The sequence below is a fragment of the Chelon labrosus genome (assembly GCF_963514085.1).
Source record: "Chelon labrosus genome assembly, chromosome: 23".
NCBI classification, from domain to species: Eukaryota; Metazoa; Chordata; class Actinopteri; order Mugiliformes; family Mugilidae; genus Chelon; species Chelon labrosus.
The window spans coordinates 1,245,282-1,267,238 of record NC_140356.1 but is presented as its reverse complement, the minus strand read 5'-3'; the positions used below and the strand labels follow the sequence as shown (position 1 = coordinate 1,267,238).

General features: G+C 42.9%; 2 protein-coding genes across 5 annotated transcripts in view; both read right to left on the bottom strand.

Annotated features, from left to right (window-relative positions):
• Nucleotides 1-21,552, bottom strand: part of LOC311508735 (pleckstrin homology domain-containing family A member 5-like) — a gene marked incomplete at its 5' end in the record, with an annotated part of 191,409 nt that extends 169,857 nt beyond the window's left edge. For 3 of the 4 annotated variants that reach the window (XM_084573667.1, XM_084573670.1, XM_084573668.1), the window contains 3 exons: nucleotides 20,366-20,423; nucleotides 21,242-21,318; nucleotides 21,446-21,537. In XM_084573667.1, coding sequence (XP_084429793.1) covers nucleotides 20,366-20,423; nucleotides 21,242-21,318; nucleotides 21,446-21,537 — 227 coding nt within the window. Of the gene's footprint in view, nucleotides 1-20,365; nucleotides 20,424-21,241; nucleotides 21,319-21,445 lie in introns of all 4 variants that reach the window. The other variant, XM_084573669.1, reaches the window with a different exon arrangement.
• Nucleotides 746-5,024, bottom strand: LOC311508738 (nuclear factor 7, ovary-like). Its single transcript, XM_084573674.1, has one exon. The coding sequence runs from the start codon at nucleotides 3,498-3,500 to the stop codon at nucleotides 2,106-2,108; it is 1,395 nt and encodes a 464-aa protein (XP_084429800.1). The 5' UTR covers nucleotides 3,501-5,024; the 3' UTR covers nucleotides 746-2,105.
• Nucleotides 21,553-21,957: the final 405 nt, after the last annotated feature.

Genomic DNA, 21,957 nt, shown 5'->3' with positions numbered 1-21,957 from the left:
CATCAAGGAGTGTCATTGCTATGGGGTGGGGGTGCCTGGTCTGGTCTAGGTGGGTGCTACATGTCATAGTAACATCCACATGAATGCCAGGTCCACAAGTTTCCCAGCAGAACATTGAATCGTCACAAGATGGTCAATGTTATATCAGTGGTTTTAATGTTGTGGCTGATCAGTGTATGTAGCCAAATAGTTGGGAGGTTTAATACCCAGCCTGGGAGAGCACATGGTGACTCTCTAGTGTATAGAGCTGTAACAAAAATTACTGACAAAAATACAAAGGCAACGACAGACAGACAGACAGAGTGACACAACGCCGCCTCAGCACTTCAGAGGCAAAAGAAAAGTTTGCTGATCCGAGAAAGATTTTATCAAACCGAGTTCAAATCCTTCATTCCCTCTGCACAACCATGTCTCAGTGTGTTTCTCCTTGACCGAGCAGCAGACACGGGCTCGATTCGATCAATCCAGCCAGCTAAGATTAGATTCCTCCTCCATCCATCAGCTAAAGTTTGCTTTTAAAAGCTTACAGACCACCAATTATTGACTATAGAATAAATGCTTCATCACTTTTAAAGACACTGATCGTTGAAAGGTCTTTTTTTTTTGTACACTGTTTTTTTGTGAAATCAAAGAAAACTTGCAAGTAGTGGAAAAACACTCTTCAACCATTACAAATAAATGTGTCTAATCGATATGATCAGTAAGCATTGCATAATTTTTCTACACAATTGTACAGTTGACATAAGACAATATGTAGTCTTCATTCCACTGGATAGAAAAGTGTTCATGCAGAAGCTTCTCAACCATGTCAGAGTTTTAGCGTAAATGGTGGCAACTGGGGGTAATTGTGCCCTGAACCAAGGGGTAGCGTCACATCGCCGATTCACTCAGCTGTTGATTCCCTCTGGTTATCAGTGGCCTACATGCACATATCTGCAGGCCTCTGATCAACTGAACTGGAATAAGTGAAAGTCATTTTCAGAAAGCACTGGGTTAAAGGGGGTCAGCTGTGTCTTTGGGTCTCGCTCTGCTGTAAGAGGGGCCGAGAAATTCCTGCTGCAAGGTCAGAAGTTTAATTGTTTAACTGGGTGAGAGGCATGCCACCCTCGCAGCCTAAGAACATGAAAAACACTCATGGAGTGAACCTGGAACATCTGCAAAGCTCACATTTTCAACTGCTTTATTCTTGAATGAGGCATTTACATAATTAAGCAATGTCAGAAATCTCAACAATACTACTGTTCCACTCATATCATATCATTCTTAGGCCACCTTGAATTGATTTCTTGATTTCTCAAACCCCCCTTAGGAATTAGTATCAAGCCTCTATCACCATTAGTTTCACAGTTGTGGCTCTGATCAATAATTGTTTAATGGTGGATCTCCCAGATCTGGACCACCACCAAAATTTAATTGACTTTTCTTTGGCTTGAGGTCAGTCAGTCCGGAAAATGTATGGATAGTGCACTTTTTTGAGGCATCCTGTTGTCAGACACACAGTCAATCTAATCAACAGGCATTAGACTATATTTCCATCAGTGGACTATGGTTTATTATTTTTTTAAATCACTGATACTTTCTGTATTTTGAGTCTAATATGCCAAAATAGCACTGCTAGATTCAGACATTTAAATCCTATGAAAAGCCAACATAATATAAAAGTCATACATCCAAAAGATTGAAACAATAGACCAGACTAGACTAGAAGATGCGATTCTGGATACCATCTGCTCCTACTTTCTCCTGCTGACTCTAGCACAGTTCATAAATATACCAATGACAAGAACAACAACAAAACTATGTTGCCAGTGACTGAGTTGCATTTAACTGTGATTGTGAAGAACATTTTCTCTTCTGAGATAATTTTCTAAAAGGCATTACATGATAAATATGCCTGCTCACACTGAGTTGAGAATTGTATCACTCTTAAGTGGTGCTTTATTCTTAGATGTTAGATAAATACCGGTCTTGTTATATTATTGTAGTACATCCATGGCTTCCATGCAAACACTTGTTTTCCTGATGAGTGCATCCCCGATGTATCATTTCCTCCACATGGACGATGCTTTAAATGACTTCCATTGCCATTTATTGACAGTAAAGCCTCATTTACTTACAGAGACCTTCCGTGGTAACACTTTCAGAGGGAGATTATTCACCGAGTTAAAATATGGAAACAGCCTGTCGGTGAAACTATGAGTGAAGGTGTGTATTAGGGTATCAGTATCAGAATCAGAGAATGACAACTTTCCTTTCTCCCAGTCCAGATGCACTTGAATCCTCCGGAATGTCTTGTTCACAGTGAGATCATTGTCCGGGTCTGATTCAGAGCATGCTCTGTATTTACCATTGTAGAATCGAATTCTCCAAAGTCCAGACCCTGTGTAGTCCTTCTTCTCGACTGACCTTGAGAGCACCCCCAGTTCCCAGTATTCATTGTCTCCAACCTCAATATCCCAGCTGTGAGTCCCCGAGTCGAAGCCCTCAGAACCCAGGACAGAGCTGAGGTCTTGAATTCTCTCTGAGTTTTCGGGAAGACGCTGTCCTTGTCCCCATCTAACTCTGCAAAGATCTTCAGACAGCACAAGTTCAGGATGGGCAGTGTTTGGGTCAAGAATCACAGGAGTGTAGGAGATTATCTTCTTCATCTTGTCCCAGACATTGAAGGTCAGATTGCCCAGGTGTTTGGCCACATCTATCAGGGTTCCTGTCAACAGCGGTGGGTCATTTAGGAGGGTTTTCTCCTGCTGGACTCTTTCTACCAAAGCCTTGCAGCTTTGTAGGAATGAGACATCTGCAGCTCTCAGTTCCTCCTCTGTGGCTCTTACTATATCTGTCAGAGCTGCTATCTCTCTGCTGACAGTCTCAAACTTCTCCTTCATCATCTGGCTCTTCTGTGTCTCTTCCACTCTCAGAGCAGAGATCCTGGCCTTCTCTTCCTCTTCCAGAAACCGGTGAATCCTCTTAAACTGCTGCTTAATCTGTTCCTCTGTGTGCTGAGCCTGGTCCTTGATATGTTTTGATATAAGATCACAGTTGCCTTTGACCTTGTGTAAGTGCTTCAGTTTCTCCTGGAACGGCTTGATAAGTTTCTTAACTTTTTCTCTATGATGTTTTGCTGCTTCGTCGATGGGTCTGAACCTGTGGTCTGTGTGTTTTTCTGAATCCCGACAGACGACACACACCGGCTGCTGGTGGTCAAGACAAAACAGCTTGAGTCTTTCAATGTGAAGACTACAGAGAGCTTGAGACGCTTTCAGATCTCGCTCCCGTATGAAAGCCTCGCATAGGTTTTTTAACACCAAGTTGGAAGGGGGTTTGCTCCTTGAGGATCTTCTCCTACACACCAGGCACTCATTGATTTGTTTCTCAGACCACCAGCTCTGCAGGCAGCTTTTACAGAAGCTGTGGCTACATGAGAGGAGAACAGGATCTTTGAAGATATCATGGCAAACTGGACAGGAGAGGTCACTCTCAAGGAAATAAGTTGACGAAGCCATGAATGAAGCTAAGGACAAAACAGGCAGGCAGCACAGTGATTCAGTATTGTGTGGTTTCACCCAGTCTTCCGGAACACTCCAAGCAAGCAAGCTTCACTTTGAGCTCTCTCAGGCGGTCCATGACAATGAACTGGCAGTAATCCAAGTATCCGTGCACCTCAAGTTGCTCCGGTAGCTGTCTTCTCTCAGTGGGAGCCTTTTTTTGGCAGTAAATCGTCTTTCTCGTGGTGTGCGTATATCTTCCCTCGGTAAGAGAGCACAACAGTTTCCTGGTTTGTCAGAGTCAGTCACAGAAGGGGCGGAGCTTTATTAAACTACTTCCCTAAATGCTGTAAGTGAAATCAGACACTGCAACCAGTGCTGATTTCTTATCAGTGACAGCCTTTGGCTTTATATGTGTTTATTTTTCATACATAAACCTTTCTAAATTTGTCCTCAACTATACATCCTAACCATTATTACATTTAGACTTGTCAGCTTCATAACACAGATTGATAGAACCCAAGCAAAAGTTCAGCAGAAGTGTACTGTGCCGACTGAATGCATGAGACAACTGGCTAAAAGCTACAGTCTTACACTAATTATGTTCTGGAGATTTTATACAAGTCATATAAGGCTGCTGTATATACATATATATCAAATCAAAGTCGCTAGAGCCAGAAATGAACACTGATCAGAGAGAGAGCAGTTGAATAGCAAGTAGTAGTAAAATAGAGAACTGTATGAGCAATTATAAAAATGGAGACAATTATATTCATGTCTGTGCTTAAGTATGCCAAATGCAAATATGCTGGATGTGCTTTCCAGAAAATGTTAGTGTTTTTCAGAGCCATGGGTGCAAAGCACTCACACACAAGTACAAAAAACATTTACAATGACACAAAACAGAAAGGCAGAAACTCCTCACGTCTCAAACTGATTATTTTGCTTTGGGTAACCAGATATTTTTTCCTAAATAACTGGAAATAAAATGTTATTTCCTACCAATTTCTGAAACTGATTCCGCGGGGTGATTTCAGAACACTGTGGTGCATGTAAACACACTCTATGTCCTGTGCTTGCACAAGCAGTGGCCCTGGTTCCCTTTCAGGTTCGGAAAATCTAATCTCAGCCAAACAACACTATTTACAACCATCACATAAATGATCCTTTCAGTGGAATGCGAAGCATGTGTTTCCTTCTGGGAAAGCTCCAAACACACCACCACAACCACAAGCTGTCTGTGGGCAAAGGTCACAGGCAGGGAATGAATTTACTTGCGCCAGATTCTTTAATGTGTTGCAGTGTTGTTACGGTATTAGAGTGTAGTAGATTTGCAGATGTGTGCGTATCTGCGTATTTAAACTGCACAGGAAACTCATGAGTAGTTTAGCCCCACCCAGCCAACAACCCACTTAGGAAGTCTTTGTCCCAAAAAAGAAACACTGCACTCAAAATATTTCAGAGTGGAAAATACACACACAGACCTCTTCTGTCGGTGTTGTCAGTTCTGTTTATTAGGACAGAAACACCTGCAGAAGGTATAACATGTAAGTGACACGTCCTCTTCACCTGTTTTCTCTCTGTCCCTCAGTTTACTCCTTGATCTCTCTTCATGTCCTCTCTCTCTCTCCCTCTCTCTCTCTCACACACCCACACACACACCCAAACACACACCTAAACACACACCCACACAGGTACAGCTGTAATAACTAATCATAATGAAACCTGTTTTCCTGGTTTCTGCTTACATCATAGAAAATGATTGGATACACTTTCCACAAATGGAAAAGGAGCATGTTAAAAAAAAAGTAGCAATTCAAAAGCAGGTCCTGCATCAAAAAAAAAAAAAAAGAAAAAAGAATACATTTGTGTATTTGCAGCAATGCACTATATTTGAAAAATTAAAAGTACTCATTGTACAGAGTGTTTTATGCTCAAATATCACAGTGGAATTAGCCATTTTATATACTTTATGTTGGTTTAATCTGTGACAGTGTTTCATATTTTTTAAATTCATTACATGTTTTGTAAAATTTAGTAACTGGCGCTCATGGCAATTAAATGTATAAGTAAAGAAAAAATGAAAAACGTTTCCCTTAATAATGTTAACTAGAAGCACCATAAAATATAAATAGTCCAGTAAAGTATAAGCGTGCACTGCAGACTTCTAGTTTTTGACTAAATGTTGGTGACGTTTCAGCAAACAGTGACATACTGGTGGGATGGTCACTGTGCGTTATTTATCTATGTATAATCATCATGTTAATTTATTTAGCACAAGCTGACACTGTCAGTCAAGACATAGCCAAGCTGTCCATGAGTCAGTGAAAATTATATTAAACCAATATTAAACCTGTCCCAAAAATTCTCAAATGGGGATCTACCAAACACAAAAGGTGCACTACAACATTGCAACAGTCTAAAATGCATCCTTCTAGATACGATTTGTGTTTTAAATGTCTGATTCAACCTGGTCACAGTACAAGGACCTGAAGGGTTAAGCCGTAGTGAAAAGTCAGTGGGGAAAAAGGTTGTTCTTTTGTTGATTAACTTTGATTAAATCATTGGATTGATTTAATTGTGGTAGCTTATCTCAGGCTCCCTGCAGCCTTGGCAAACTCTGCCAATCAGAAGGTCGAGCGGGGTTTCTGTGAGTCAAAGCTCAGGGAACAAAGAGGGGCAGAGAAGCACTCATTAAGATCAGCACTGCCACGCACCGTCTGTAATATGAACCGAGGGCCTGTTCAGACTTTGCATTAAGATCCGATCACCTTAAAGACAGGTGCGAACACCCCCGGGACGCACTGAGATCACATTTGAGAGATCAGATCTCTGACCACATTTGAAAGTGGCCTGGGTCGCATTCATCCGCATGTGTCAGCATTCCTGTGGTAGTGTGAATGCAGTGCGTCCTGAATCACACTGAATACCACCTATACTCTACAGAGCTGCTCATGTGTCAGCAGAGTTTTGCCTCATTCATTCAGAAAAAAGATATTAATGGTTGCCTGTGAAGGAAAAAGCACAGTAAGTGATGTTTTTTCATTAGTAATGAGAGTATTATTAATCTGGCCTTGTAGCTGTTAACTAAAAAATTAATAAATCTGATTAAGAATTCACAAATGAAAATATTTAATGTGAGTACATGAGTGTGATTCTTTGTTAATCACTGATGTCCTGTTGACCATGTATAAGGAGCCGTGTGTGGTTAAGTTGCGTATTTCCTCGATTGCTGACGTCTTTATTTACCTTCATTACTGGAGATTACGGTGCATATGGAAAGTTCCAGGGCTGGAGTTATGTGCAGGCCTAACTAAAGCTAGGGTGGAGATCAATAAATAATAACTTAATGGGTGTGCCCAAGTCATGATGTAGAGCTGTTTGTGGCTCTGGAGCTGTGGTAGAGATCCAAAAAAGCCATCAGCTGTTACAACATTCTACTGGGCCCCAAATGATGTCGGGGTTCATTTGCATCCACTTGCATGGATAATTTGAAGACCGTAAGAAGGACTGTAGAACTAGACTGTAGTCGCGAAACTGAAAAAGTAAGGGGTCTGTGTTCCCGCCGATCCCCAGTGGAAATGATCCCCTCATATATTTGAGCAGCAGTATATCAAGGGCAGAATGTCACAGGGTTGCTACACAAAACAGTAGTGCTAATGAAGGCAGATCCTCAATTACAAAACCGGTGATGAATCCAGACTGTGAAGCCTCACAATGTCGAATTCTGTTCATCTCACTGTGACCTGGATAGACTCAAAGGGCATTTTGCTTGGGTCAGGCATCATTTTAATTAGGTTTCTCTCCATCACTCAGACACCAACACAAAGCTTTCCGACACTCGCTGGCCTGTCGGTGCTCTTTGCTTCCAGAATTCAAGCTGGAAAGAAACAAGGCAGCTGTCACCGTCCCATTTCACGGTGGGATCGCAGTATATTTTAAATCTTGTCTACAGTGGCAGTTTTGCACCCTCATGATTCTTTCCATCTGTTTAATACGTAATAACTTCTCATGCAAATTGAACCCTGGTTTAAGTTTAAATGGAAGAGGAACCTTTTAGTATAAAAATACAGAATATATTCATCTCTGTGAGAATATAGGGCAGTGACTACCATTAAAAGCAACTACGAAAAAAAGAACAAATGCATTAGATTTCTTTTAAGCATGACTGATTAAAATATGATTAATAAAAGTCTTCCAACAATTATTGTCCACATGTGGGCCACATTTCAGGCTGATTGGTAAAAGTTGTAAGGTTTTACCAAGCAGTACCTTCAGGCATTCTTTTATCTTCCCAAGACCTCCCCAAAATTGTAAAAATATTTCAAGTAATGCATGCAACGTAGCCCATTACACAAAATATTCCCATGGAAATACCGGTCTGTGTACTGATAAATGGGATGAGCACCTTGGAAAAATATCAGATGGCTGACAACTTATGCAATCCCAATGACGAAAACTGTCCTTTGACTGCTCTGATAAACCGGTTCTGTTCTCTTGCATGTGTCCCTGCATGCTGCTGGTCTCGCCCAGTAGTTGCATACAACCTATCACCTCTAAGCCCAGACACGCTGCTGACTCAGCGTAAGACGCGGGTACACCCAAACTGTAACAACGTGTGATGATGTGACTTATTCAGAGCTTTGGTGAGGTGCACGGAAAATGGCTAGGCTTGACATTACAGGTGCTGCTCATAGCGACAAATCCGACAATAAATCTCAAACTCTGCGTCTACTCGTTTCAGTTTCCCAACTCAGCTATTGTATAATCAGCACTGTTACCTGGCTGCAGTTTTCAGCCAAAAAGCTCTGTTCACAGATCTGGCCAGCACCAAACAGCACACAGCGTGCACAGTGCTACACAGTGACTAAATCAGTGAGTAAATTAATATCCTGTACCACCTTCCTGTAGACCTACAATACATAAATCATGCACAATTAAAAAAAGTTGATGCAGCAGAATCTTAGGGCCTGTTCAGACCTTGCATTAAGATCCGATCTGGGCAATCCCGTCACATAAAAGACAGGCGTGAACACCCCCAGGACGCACTGAGCCTGCATTTGAGAGATCCGATCTCTGACCACATTTGGAGGTGCTCTTGGTCGCATGTGTCCGCATTCCTTTGGTAGTGTGAAGGCAACGTGTCCTGAGTCACACTGAAGACCTCTTGTACTCAGCAGGGGTGCTCTTGGTCAGCAGAGTTTTCCCTCATTCATTCAGAAAAAAAAAATACACCGCTATTATAAATTATCACCTGAAAAGGAAAAAGCACTGCAAGTGATGTCGGTTTATTAGTAATAAGAGCCTTTTAAAATATTCTGTCCTTGTAGCCATTAACGAACTAAAAAATAAATGAATCTAAGTAAGAATTTACAAATGAAAGTACTTAATATGAGTACACGAGTGTGATTCTGTGTTATCTGTTGATGCAGTCATGTTGATGTATAAGAAGCCATGTGAAGTCACATATTTCCTCAATCACTGATGTCTTTATTTCCCTTTATTACCAGAGATTACGGTACATATGGAAACTTCCAGGGTTGGAGTTATAATCTGCGATTTTTTCATGTCTAAGTAACGTCAGGGTAGAGATCAATAAATAATAACTTAACACGTGCCAGAGTCATGACGCGCACACATAAAACAGCACTGTTCTCTGCTCTGGAGCAGCGGGAGAGATCCATTAGAGACAGTAGCTGTTACAATATTCTACTGCACCCCAGATGATGTCGGGGTTTATTTGCATACAGAGTTTGAATCTGAGCTCAGATCTGGATGTTAACGCCAGGTCTGAACACACGTACCTAAAGCTGGCCACTTGCGATCGGATAGCCCAGATCGGATCTTAATGCAAGGTCTGAACAGGCCCAGAGATGTCTGCTTTTTCATTTTGCCCAACCTGGTGTAGGCTACATCAGATATGGGCAGAAGCTACAGAAGTCCGGTAACTTCTTTCTAACTCCACATTAATAGATTTTCTTTAACTTTTTAAACTTGTAGTCCTCAACTCCAGCAAAGAATGTGACATAAAATGAGGACATTATCAGACTCTAAACAGCTCCTTCTGTGTACATTAAAGGCTTAAAATTACATTTATCCTGCAAGTAGTACTCACACCTGTGAGACACATTTGGATTGTGTCAAGATCAGCGAACTCTCCTCTCAATTGTAAAAAAATATAAGCAACAGTTAGAATTTACTGTCTGGCAGTTTAGGCGTGAATGACTTACCACAAAATTTCAAAATAGATCAGCTGTTCACGCACATGAAGGGGCATGACTAAAATCGTCATCTCTTTTGTTCGCACATTTGGAACTGTGATCATAATTTAGCCTTTAATTTGCACCGTAATCAGATTCTAAGGAAAACAACGTTAACACAAATGATCTTTTTCCTCACACCTCTCACTCCAGCTACAGATTATTGCCATGCTTGTCACTGAGTCTTACTTAGAATAAGCTGCTACTGCTGCTGCTGCTGTAGCAGCGTGTGCATGAAGTTGTGTTTTCTGGTGGGCGGGGAGCAGCTAAGCTTCGTTCGTGTTACTCCAACTGTTTATTTTGTGGCGTTCCCAGAGCACGGAGCATCTGCCAAGCTAAACCAAAGACACACACACGCACAGAAAGACAGAGAAAGGGAGAGAGAAAACGAGAAAGAGACATGAATGCACACTGAGGGTGAAGGAAAGAAATTGGCAGATACAGTGGCAGTGGCCGGACGTAACCGCTACCACTCCTCTTGTTGGTGTCAGTTCCAGGTTACACTCTCTGATTCTCTTTCATTTCATTCCTCCATCATTCCCCGCTCATTTTTTATTCATCTGTCTGCGCATTAAATGAAGCTCTGCAGATCAGCAGGGCTTTGATGACCGCTCTGCTTCTTTCATCTCCACGTGTTTCGGGCTGGATGACAACTCCACAAACCAGCATCGGTTCGTTGAATACAAACAGACATTGCAATGGTTCAAAGGTCTGCAGCCATTCGTGTCCATGCTATTGAAATTCCAAACCCACTAGTGGGTACCTCTGCCCCTCATATATGTAACAAGTGAGGTATCCTTATTGATTGAATTTGTATATTGGAGTTGTCAAAAAGGTTTTCCTTCAAAACTGTGACGTGGAGGTCGACATGAGTGCTGCTCATAGTGCATATCATTTATTTAGACGCCCCTACAAATGAGAGAAAGTGCAAGAAACAAGCTCCTATTACACGGTAAGTTACTATTATTGCTGCGCCACTGGTATTTTAAAACGATTCACACAGTTTGAAACAAAGTATAGTTTGTCAGACTTGACTCAATGGCAGATACCATTTATAGCAGCAGGAGAATTTTCACTTGGTCCGCAGTCAAGCTTGTGAGTGCCAGGGAGTTAAAACCCCGCTCTCCAAGAGGGAATGCAGTAAAAGGCATTCAGTATGTATGTGAACTGGTTAACATCAACAATTTAAGTGTTTCAGTGTCACAGGCAGTTTATAAGATTATAAAAAGAACATCAATTAATATTATCGAATAATATATTTACCAGGCTGTGGAGGCGCTCATCCTAATGGAAAATATGCTTGCTAGTATTGCAAACTAATTACGTTTCTAATAACAAGAATGTTATATTTTAATGAGAGTGAAATCCTTTTTTCCTTTTTTTACAATGAATTGGCTGACTTGGACAAGACAGCATGTTTATTTTATGCAACGGAAAAAGCAATCCAGCGGAGACAGCTTGAGGCTGCAGGTGCATTAGCCTTGGAAGAGGATTGAGAATGAATGTGACCTGCTCTGGAGCGCTTGAGAGCCACAATGTTAAACCTTTTTCCGCTGCTGCCTGTCCCACAACTGCACTTTTCCCAAAACAGGACAAAGAAAAACAAGAAATTTCTCCTGGTGTTGACTTTTCAGTGAGATTTGCAATATTGTTATGCCATGTGAAACATCCAGGTTATGAAAGTATGAGAAGCTCAAGGTTCCAGATTTTAAATTTACAGTATTGGAAAAGGCCTAAGGGTGTAATTATCACTCAAATAGATTATCTTAGAATGATCACGATTGTGCTCTGAGGTCATGGTTAAAAGAATTCAAACCATAAACCAGAACATTGGTTTCTATAACAATGCCATTTGTATTTTTACCATTGTAAATATATAAAAAATAAAAACATGCAAAGCCAATATTCTCGGTGGATTTAGTGTCCAACACACATCTAGAAGGACTGATAACAAGGTTCCCAAATTAGAAATAAAATCTCTCTTTGCACTCTGCTGTCTTGCTGTCATTCATGCTTGCAGTAAAAAGCCTGTCATCTGGCTCTATCACTGACTGTGTTACTACTGCTGAGAACATGTCCTGTGTGTGCCCTTCCCCTTGATATATATATGTATATATATATGCAGCATGCATGGATATGGTCTTGCCAATATCTGCTGCAGTAAATCAGCTCAAAACTCCTGCAACCTTGGAAACTGCGACACACTATGCCACTGCCACATAGGTATGTGCTGTCACAATCTAGCCTGGTACAGCCAGCCTCAATTTTTATCAGAGTCTGGTGACGTGGCGGTCGGATTTCATTATGACGGCACGTTTCAACCGATACAGAGAAACTGGATAGTCCTAGAACCAATCAAAGCCATTTTGTTGTAAACAAATTCGACTCCACGGCGCTGACCACAAAGCTGCCAAAACAATTTGATTGACTGATTGAGTGCCAGACCCCTGTCTGAGCATAATCAGTTCCCAGCGACTCCAGATCAACTTTCTGCTGCAAACATTTTGTGGGCGGGAAAGTTGAGCTGGCTTCCAGGCTAGTCGCGATCGACAAGTTTTGACAGCCTTGTTGATGGCGACTAGCCTGGAAGATAAACATGCACAGGAGAGGTTGAGCTGTGGATTGTTTTTTTTTGTTTTGTTTTTTTTATTAGTGGGGTTATTACTTTTGGCCACTTTCCTTTCACTGAGAAACCAACACATCAAACAAACAACAGACACCTACACAGACTCTACGCAGAGACTAGCGCCGTACCTGATGTGCTCCCAGAGTGCGAGAGTTGTGATTGGTCCGATTGGTAGTAGCGTGTTTCCGCTTTAGTATTTCCGGCCGCCGTCTAGCATTTGTTACAGAGCGAGCCAGAGTGCCGAGCGCACAAGTATAAATTAATCACAATGGCGTAGGCTGTGCCTATGTGCATAGGTCCTTGCGTTTAGGTCCCACAGTACCGTACTGCATATGCGCCTTAAATGCAAGATGTCAATTAATGCTCTTCAAGGTGTGATTTGTCAAATATTAGAAATTAGACATCCTGAGAAAAACAGTTGGTGACGCTAGTACTACCCGCATGTGCGACGACTAGTTGACTAGTCGAATAGTCAATTTAGTAGTCAACGTCATCATGTGTGTATCCCACAGCGTGCAATGCCATGGTAAATAAGGAACTAAATTGCCAATTAAACTAGCTCAGAGTGAGACATCCCCCACTTTACCCATCTTGACAATTCACTTACCGCACATGCGCGCTAGTGACCAGAAACTGAATGGGAAGCAGTGACATGTAGGGACTGAAGCGACGCCAACACGAGACAAAAGGTCCAAAGTTTAGGAACTTTTCATATGTGAAACAACCAAGAAAACTGTCACATGTAAGATTTGAAAACTGAACCTTGCGCAACATGGGGCCACCTCAGCTTTGCATGCAATTTTAAGAGGAAACACATTTTCAAAGATTCAGACACACATGGTAAAATAGTTAGCTCCCATGCTAGTAGCTAGCCTCTCATTGTATGTGCAGATGCAGTTGTCTTGGCGTTAAGCCATTCATTCATTCATTCATCTTCTGTAACCGCATGTTCCTGTGAAGGGTGGTGGGGTCTGCTGGAGCCCATCCCAGCCATCATCGGGCGAAAGGTGGGGTACACCCTGGACAGGTCGCCAGTCTATCACAGGGCGTTAAGCCAAGGCAACAATAATCTATATTATTTGTATGAAGAGTAAGGCTGTCATTTTGTGTGACAATTTTGTTAAAGGAAAGTTTATTTTATTTGCTGCTGACACTAAAATAAATATTATAAATAAAAGTTTTTTTGTGCAATTCATAATCTGACTCGTCGACTAGTCGTTACAGTAGTTAATGACTAGTTGACTATCAAAGTAGTAATTAGTTGCAGCCCTAGTACAAACTAAAGCAGAAAATAGGCTGCATCAAGATAATGTGGTTAAAGGCAGTTAAACCTCAAATGGTGAAAAACTGATACTAATGGAAATATGATATTTTGTACGTCTGTGAATGGAAACTATTCTAACAATGAGGTTAAATAACCATAGTCAGTATAAATAATCAGGCAATAGTTGTGTAATAATTGCGACAAGGCTAAGGCACACAGTCTCACGCAAACGCGCACACACACATTCCGATGGAGTGGACAGATTTCTGTGAGCATTACTCTGCCCAGTGCCCACACGCACACAAACGCAAGCAGCCACAAGGAGCTGGTAAAGGCTTTAGGGGGTGCTCAGTGAAGCAGGGAGCAAACATCAAACAGCTCCAGCCAGGAAAGACAGACGCAGAGCAGGGCACAACACACGCGTACACGATGAGGGGGGACTGCTCTTGGGATTTGAAAGGGCCAGACTGGTTCCCTCTGAGTAGGAAGGCTGTCCTCTGACACACAAACAAAAAAGTTAATTAAGCAATTTGTACTGAAGTTTCGTAATATTGCAGTACTAAGGGGCCTGTTCAGATCTTGTATTAAGATCCAGTCTGGGCTATCCAGTGGCACGTGACCAGCTTTAGGTACGTGTGTTCAGACCTGGCATTAACATGTGTCTACAACTGCATCTCCAGATCCAATCCAGCTACTGTCAGCACTGTTTTACATGCGTGCGTCATGACTTTGGCACATGTTAACTATTATTTATTGATCTCAGCATTGACGTTAGTTAGACCTGCACAAAACTCAGTTATAATCTGAGTTTTGTGCAGGTCTCAGGCACTGACCACCAGCTAACGATCAGAAAAACATAAGTGCAACAGTCCAAAAGTCTGCTCTCGTTTTGAGGTCGGAAAGCCGGCGGATCATCTCTGCTGAGATGCTCTTCCTGCATTCCGGGCAGCAGGAGCAACCACAGCAGTGGATGAATGTAAAGGCTACAACGCAGCGACGGATTTACTTACAACATAATTAAATAATAATCTAATAATAATCAGTGGGTCTTTTTTGTAAAGACATAAAAGATGAGACAGCTCGGAAGACAAGAAAGAGGCAGGAATTTAACAATTCGTATAGGATATAAAGTATAAACACTGCTGACAAATTCAAGGGCAAACCAGGATAAATAAAAAGAGAAAACTAGGAGGATTTCATGCAGAGCATTGGGGTTCGCTGAATGATTTGATGGGTAATCTTTCATCCAGTTTTATCTAGCTTAACTGCAACATTATCAGTATTAACTGGACTATATCCAACACTTCACATTCACGATTCTGCAAGTCCTCATCTTTTTTTCTGTCAGTATCTGCTGTTATTACAGCAGCAGCCTTGCATATTGTATGAGGTTAGATAGAAGTGAGGAGGCGTTCTGTGATACAGTTTACCAAGCTACTTTCTTCTGGTGATGAAATATCAAACCAATTACTTTGTATTTCTATTACTGATTGCGAGCGTGTGCAGATTGCCATAATCCAAAGCTAACGAGCTGTAGTATATCACAAAACTAAGGAGCAAAGCTAACCACACTGCTTTGGCTGTTTTAGATACACAAAAGAAGATGACAGAAATGTGCTTACAGTCAGTTCCCTATTTTGATGACATTTGGAGCTAGTTCTTGATGAAATTACCTGAACAGGACGCCACCAACACACCACACACACTGAAGGGCAAACCCGATGTGCAAGCTCATACAGCATGACTTCATAGATGCACAATGATCTGCTTACTGAAATACTGAAACACTGCAATCATCATCATCCCGGAAATCACACAGCGTCTAGACATTTCAGACACCTCACATTCCAGCTAAATCCGCGCACATCTCCTCACCAGTCTCGCTCACCGCAAACGACTAAACATGACAAACGGTAATAAGAAAAACAGCTGGAGATTTTACACAATCAACACACTGATTGATTTAAGTCCCAGGATGTCCCATCAGCAAGTGTCGGCACGTTGAATCATCAACATACATGATCAGCATCTAAGCACTGGGATTGCAAATTTGCTTAGGCTACAAATGCTGCGTTGTGTGGGAGTACAGGATTAAAGCTCACTTTAATATTGCATAAAAACTCTTATGTTTGCATTTGCTAAGACACGTAGTGACCTGCAAGCACCAAGCCACAAAGATTAGGATTCAAAAAATCAGCTATTGGTCCATAAAGGATATTATAGCATAAAAAAGGGTAGGTTAAAGAAAGTATGTGTCTAGATTGACAAGTATCTATGCATATAAAAGTGCACAAAGAAGAAGATTGCGGTCTGCTTTTTTGTGGCCCAGGAAGATTTAAAAAAAAATAAAAAAGCTTGGCTGATCTTGAACCTTATGTCTATTTAATAATAATAATAATAATAATAATAATTTATACTGTATTGATCCCACATGGGGAAATTATTTTTCTGCATTTGAACCATCCATTCATTCACACAGTAGTGTGTACACTCCGCAGCAGGCTGCGAATTGTGCAGATTGGGGGTTGACGGCTTCCGCAAAGCACCTTATACCTCCATGTCAACTTCCGTAGCTGCGGCATCAGCCCAGACCCTGCGCAGACCCTAACGCCGTAGCCTGACGTGCACCTCCCCAGAAATGTAACGCCGATTCAGACCGGAAGAGCTGTGATTGGTCCGCTTGGTAGCGGTGTGTTTCAGCTTAGTATTTCCAGCTGCTTCTCCACACAAGTACAGAAAATGTTATGGATGCAGATACCTGCACATACAATATAGTATATATAGTGTACCCGCTGACTTGAATGGGTTTTTGCAGTGGAGGGAGGAAGAAGCTATTCAGGGGTGAGAACCAGAGGTGGCAGATGCATTAACCTTGCAAGATGTGGGGACATTAACAAACAGGGCTTCCGAAAGCAAACAACAATGAATGGCGCTTTTGCTCATATTGCATTTTGATGCCTACAGAAACTGAATCGCTCTGCTTTCATGGATGGTTGGTCAACAAAGTGATAGCTGTGTGCTAGGGTGATGAAAACATCTGCACAAGTTATTTAAGTAACCCAGCTGCAGAGTAGGTTGTTTGTGCATATTAGTGCACACAGGCGTTGCAGTAACAGCCACGCGAGGGCAACTCAGAACATAACACCTACAGAGGAAATTATCACTTCAATTAACTACAGTTAACATCAAAACTTTTTGGCTATCTGGATAAAACTGTGACATTTTCCCTCGCAGCAAATGGTGTCCTAAATTTCCTCAAAATGTCATCCGGTCTTAAAAGGAGAGGGAAAAAAAAAAGGAAAAAAAGCAAAACTTTGTCCTTGTGTTCCGTGCCGGTTGTTGTTAGGCACAAACTAGGAGTAAAACAACATGTTTGCAGTGGCAGGTTTTAAAATATCAGGGAACAAAATGCACTTAACTGATATAATGAATATTCAGTTATTGACAGTATATTGTTACTGACTCTCGAATAAATACCAACTCTTGAACAGGGAATTGTAGCATGAGGTGGGTAAAGTCAGTTATTTTGTGTTTTCTAAGAGCCAGTGGATCCTATCACAATGTATAAAAACCTAACATGTATCATTCCAAGCCAAAATCCTTTTGCTCTAACATACAGCTGAATGCAGGAGCAGTTAGCCACGCAGAACTAAACAATTTCTTCCAAATCTCGGTAATCAAAGAAAAAATGGTTTGAAAGGCATTTGGAAGACACTGCCACGGCCAGTCTGATCTAAATCTAAATGAGAAACATGCAACAATTAAACTGATAATACAACAGTACTCTAAGTTTCTGTTCTCTCCGATAGAGTGGTTTGGATTGCAGCCACAGCACTCACAAAGCAGAAACTAAAGGCCATCATCCTCACATTCCTCAGAAACATCACAGACACTGAGACTGTGATTCAGGAAATTTGGAGATTAAGCTAAACAGGAGCTGGTTGACCCCCACCCTTAAGGGTTAAGCCTAGGGAGTGACAGACTGTCAAGCATTCAGATGGCAGCAGTGTCCTTCAACCACCACGGATGCGGAGGGAGCCACGGGGCCAGGCTTCCAATAATGGACTTATAGAAAAGTGACCGAGCAGGAATTTGGGAAGAATTTGAGCAAGTGGTGATGATTCAGGGTGAATATCAGACTGGGCTCAGTTGTTCAGTGTCAAATGCTTCTCATTGTATTCAGTGCTGTGAATGTGGTAGCATGGACCCTTAGCCTGCAGTGCAGTCTGGCCTTGTATCCAATTTGTAATCGCTGCCACATCTGAGCCAGTTCACATCTCGGGACCAGGGAGAATTGTACTTTACTATTTCACAGGGTACACTGCAGCATACCTGAAGAATCATTTTGACTGAGTAATTTTTAAATAGTCAAACTATCCAGTGCCTCCGATGCCTGGAGCTTTTGAGTTTCCTATCCGTCGAGCTGGATGTTTCTCATCTGTGGTCCTCACGTTTGATCACTATATACTGCATGTATCCTTCCTTCTGCTGGTCTCTTCGCCTTCTTTTTCAGTCTCTGCCCTGCCAGCCTTAAGCAGATGATCAGGCATTTCCTTGCCACTGTTACCTCAGTGCTTGCTATAGGGGTTTCATGCACTGATTCTTTAAAGTGTATTGAGACTTTTCAGAGCTGAACCCAGTACTGGAGCATAGACCGTAACTGCATGATTAGATTAGCTGAGATTAGGTTTGATTAGGCCAGTGCCGTTGCAGTGCTTGCGTTTTAGTACAGCAACAGCTGCAGAAGATCGTCTAAATAAAATGACGTCGACCAAGTTAAGATTTGGTTTAACAAACACTGACTATATATACAGTGCTGACTTGGAAAGCTTGACAGCTTAAATACACAGAGGCACTGACTGCAAGTTTGAAGAGGACGTGCACCGGGTACTGTGTGCAATTACAATACACCGATCAGGCATAACATTATGACCACCTTCCTAATATTGTATAGGTCTCCCTTGTACCTCCAAAACAGTTCTGTCTGGTAAAAGAATGATATTTGCAGGGGCTTTTTGGTCCTATGGGTTGAGGGGAGGGGTCTCTGTGGATCATCCCACAGATACTTGATCAGTTTGGAGGCCAGGTCAACACCTTGTGCTGTTCTTCATGTTTTTTGAGTTGTTCCTAAAGCGTTTTTGTGTGTGTGTCTGTGTCAAGCTGCATCCTGCTGGGGATGGCTGCTGCTATCAAGGAGTGTCATTGCTATGGGGTGTGGGTGCCTGGTCTGGTGTAGGTGGGTGCTACATGTCTAAGTAGCATCCACATGAATGCCAGGTCCAAAAGTTTCCCAGCAGAACATTGTATTGTCACAAGATGGTCAATGTTATTTACTTCTCCTGTCAGTGGTCATAATGTTATGGCTGATCGCTGTATGTACCCGGTGTATGTGCTCCTGAGTTGATCATATGATCACAAACGAGAGAAGTAATACTGTTGCCTGGGTCTGTCGTGATGCTGTTATGGCCCATGTCAGCTGTTTTGCAGTGCTCTTAATGAGAAGTGAAACAGTTCACATGACATCAGTTGTGGGAATTCAATATTAGCTTAACTGCAGTTTTTTTTTGGTTTGTGCTCCTCTGAAGTCATTAACCAGGCTATATCACAGCTGCCATACACACTCCCATGCGTCCCTACGCCGCTACTGAATGTTGTGATCCCAACTTCCTTAATCTGCTGTGGCTGTATTTACGCAGGCTGTCCACTTGTCACATCTGACCGCGGACGATTCCTACAAGTGACTGTCTGCGTTTGCATGAGCACTCGTGACATTTTCTTGTATATTTACATGCCCACGGGCACGCATTTGCACACACACACACGGGTACATTCTCCATGCATTCACACATACCAATGAGCAGCGGTTCTGGGCTATTTATAGAGCGGCTATATTAGCTCACCCTATGTGTCAGCTGCTGCTCTCAAAATGGCCACACACACGACACGACCAACGGCGGAAAAACTCGGTGGGAAAGTAGGTAACAAATGAAAGTGCCTGCACATGTGCGAGTGTCAGATATGGGCGTGGGAACGGCTTCGAGCTGCGGGCCCTTTCTGTCGTCAGACAGGTCCACGATTTAGAAAGTACGTGTCTGCAAATGTAGACAGGGAGCTGGAGTGATTAAAAAACCCTGGAGAGGTTGTACACACACACACACACACAAAACACACATGTTCGTACAGGCAGCACGCCAACAAGTTGAGCCTGTTTAGCGCAGCGGCAGAGCAGACTCTGAGTCACACTTGCTTGTCAAACTTGTGTCCCACACTGACAGCAGAAACTTGCTCTTGAGCAAATCCCTCCACTGGAGTGTATGCGTGTGCAAAGTCAAGGAGGAAGAGAGAGAGAGAGGGAGGGAGAGTGAGAGTGAGAGTGGGAGAGAGAGAGAGGTGAAGGGCAGAGCATGACTGATAAAAGGGCTGGACATGGGTAGTGGAGCTATTCATTCGCATCGATTGTCTGCGTGTGTGTGATGATGTGTGAACATGTGTGGGTTACAGGGGAGGCAAGCAGAGCTATTTGTAAATTCCTCCACTAGGGCAGAGAGGCAGCGGGGTGGGCGTTGATGAGAGCGCAGGGAAATCTCTGAGCCTTCCGACCAAACAAAGCATCCCCTCTCCGTCTGAGAGGGGCTACTCAAACTGCCTCTCTCTCTCTCTCTCTTTCTCCCTCCGCATCTATCAATCTCTTCCTATCTGGTTTTCTTTCCCCCCCACACACATCCCAACTCACTTGATGAAGCAGCGGGCTCCCTCGAATGTGTATCCTTCCTCCCATCCTGTTGGTAAATCTGTGAGAACGGGGAGGGGAAGAATGAAAAAAAACACACAAGACAGGAGGAACATAAGCAGCTGTGGAGCTGATTGCACACGCGCACGCACACACACCTGCACAGCAATGCAGTGTCTGGATCACAAATAGCTCATTAGTTGTGTTTTTTACGCAATTCCGCGCCCTCCTCCCCAATTTAATTTCAAGATTGCAGAATTACTCAACCACTCCACTCTGCGTTTGCGTGCGCTGCACGATCTCCAGCTGATCTGCATGCAGTGCTGTCTTTCCCCCAGTCAACCCCATTCCTGCCGCGGCAGATGTGTGATTTATTTTAGAATATCGGGCTTTGAACTGACGCGCCAGATGCGCTGCATTGTTCTATAAGGCAGCAGCAGCAGCAGCCGCGGCGCTTGGAAACACGGCGTTTCTGCAGAAAAACGTGTTTCAGTGGAGGATGAGTGAGATGTCACTGCAGGGAATCGGCTCCGAAATCGGTTCACGCCTACGTGACGGAACTTTTAAAAAGTGTGTCGCAAAGTGTCCAGGTGGAGAGATTAAGGGGAGGCGGAGGTAAGGGGAGGGGGGGGGGGACGCCGTGCGTAATGGTCCGCCAGAGGAGAGCGTAGAGGGGAGCGGAGCGGAGAAGGCTGTTGCTTTTGCTGCAGAGAGAAGAAATCTCCCCTCAACGTCTTTCCACAGCTCTCTCCGCAACTTGTCGCCCCTTTTTTTTTTCCACCGTGACGCGCGGATAACCTTTCCTAGGCGCTGCGTTCGTGCGTGTGTGCGCGCGTTTTCGCCGGGAATGAAGACAAACACATCCTCAAGATTATTTACCTGGAGTTTTTCTGTGCCCCGTGATTACGGCTTCTCCAGTCACAGGATGCAACCAGGTTGTACTCTTTGCTTCTTCGCTGTTGGTGGAAGAAAACGGGGGGGAAATGTGAACACAGAACCCGAAAAAAAATGACATACAGGAAGAATGCTTCGGAGAAATAAGCACTGCGTATCCATGAATCCATGTATCCACGTGATATTTACTTGATAAAGAATATGCGTCCATCTCGAGTCACCCCATAACTCCAAGTAGAGGGAAGGCAGGAGAGCCAGTCCGGCTTAGGATCCGCCGCCATGTCTAGCTGAGAGCTCTACTGCTCTTGGTTACTACAAACAGGGGCTGGAGTGCGCGGCGCCGTGCCAAGCGCGCGCCCGCACGGTTACCCTCTCGCGCTCAAAGGCGATACGGGAACGCGCACGAGGATAAAGATCCAAGAAATGATTTTCTGCCAGAAGGAAGCGATAGGGCGTTTTGTTTTGTTTTTTTTGTTTTTGGCCTTATAACTGTATAACATATAGTTTATAAGCCAAAAAATAAAGGTTTTCACCTCTCCTTGGACTCTCTAGTTTCAGACCTGGTATTTCTACAGCGTATGAGTGTAGGGTGTTATGGATTTATCATATCTGGAGGTGCAGTGAAGGATGAACAGCTTTCCTCTTAAAGACATTCCCTTACAGGTTCTCTTTTAAAGTTGCTCCTGCTTTGTCATTGGAGC

Coding starts and splice junctions, on each gene's coding strand:
- LOC311508738 (XM_084573674.1), bottom strand. CDS start 3,500: ATGGCTTCGTCAACTTATTTCCTTGAGAGTGACCTCTCCTGTCCAGTT.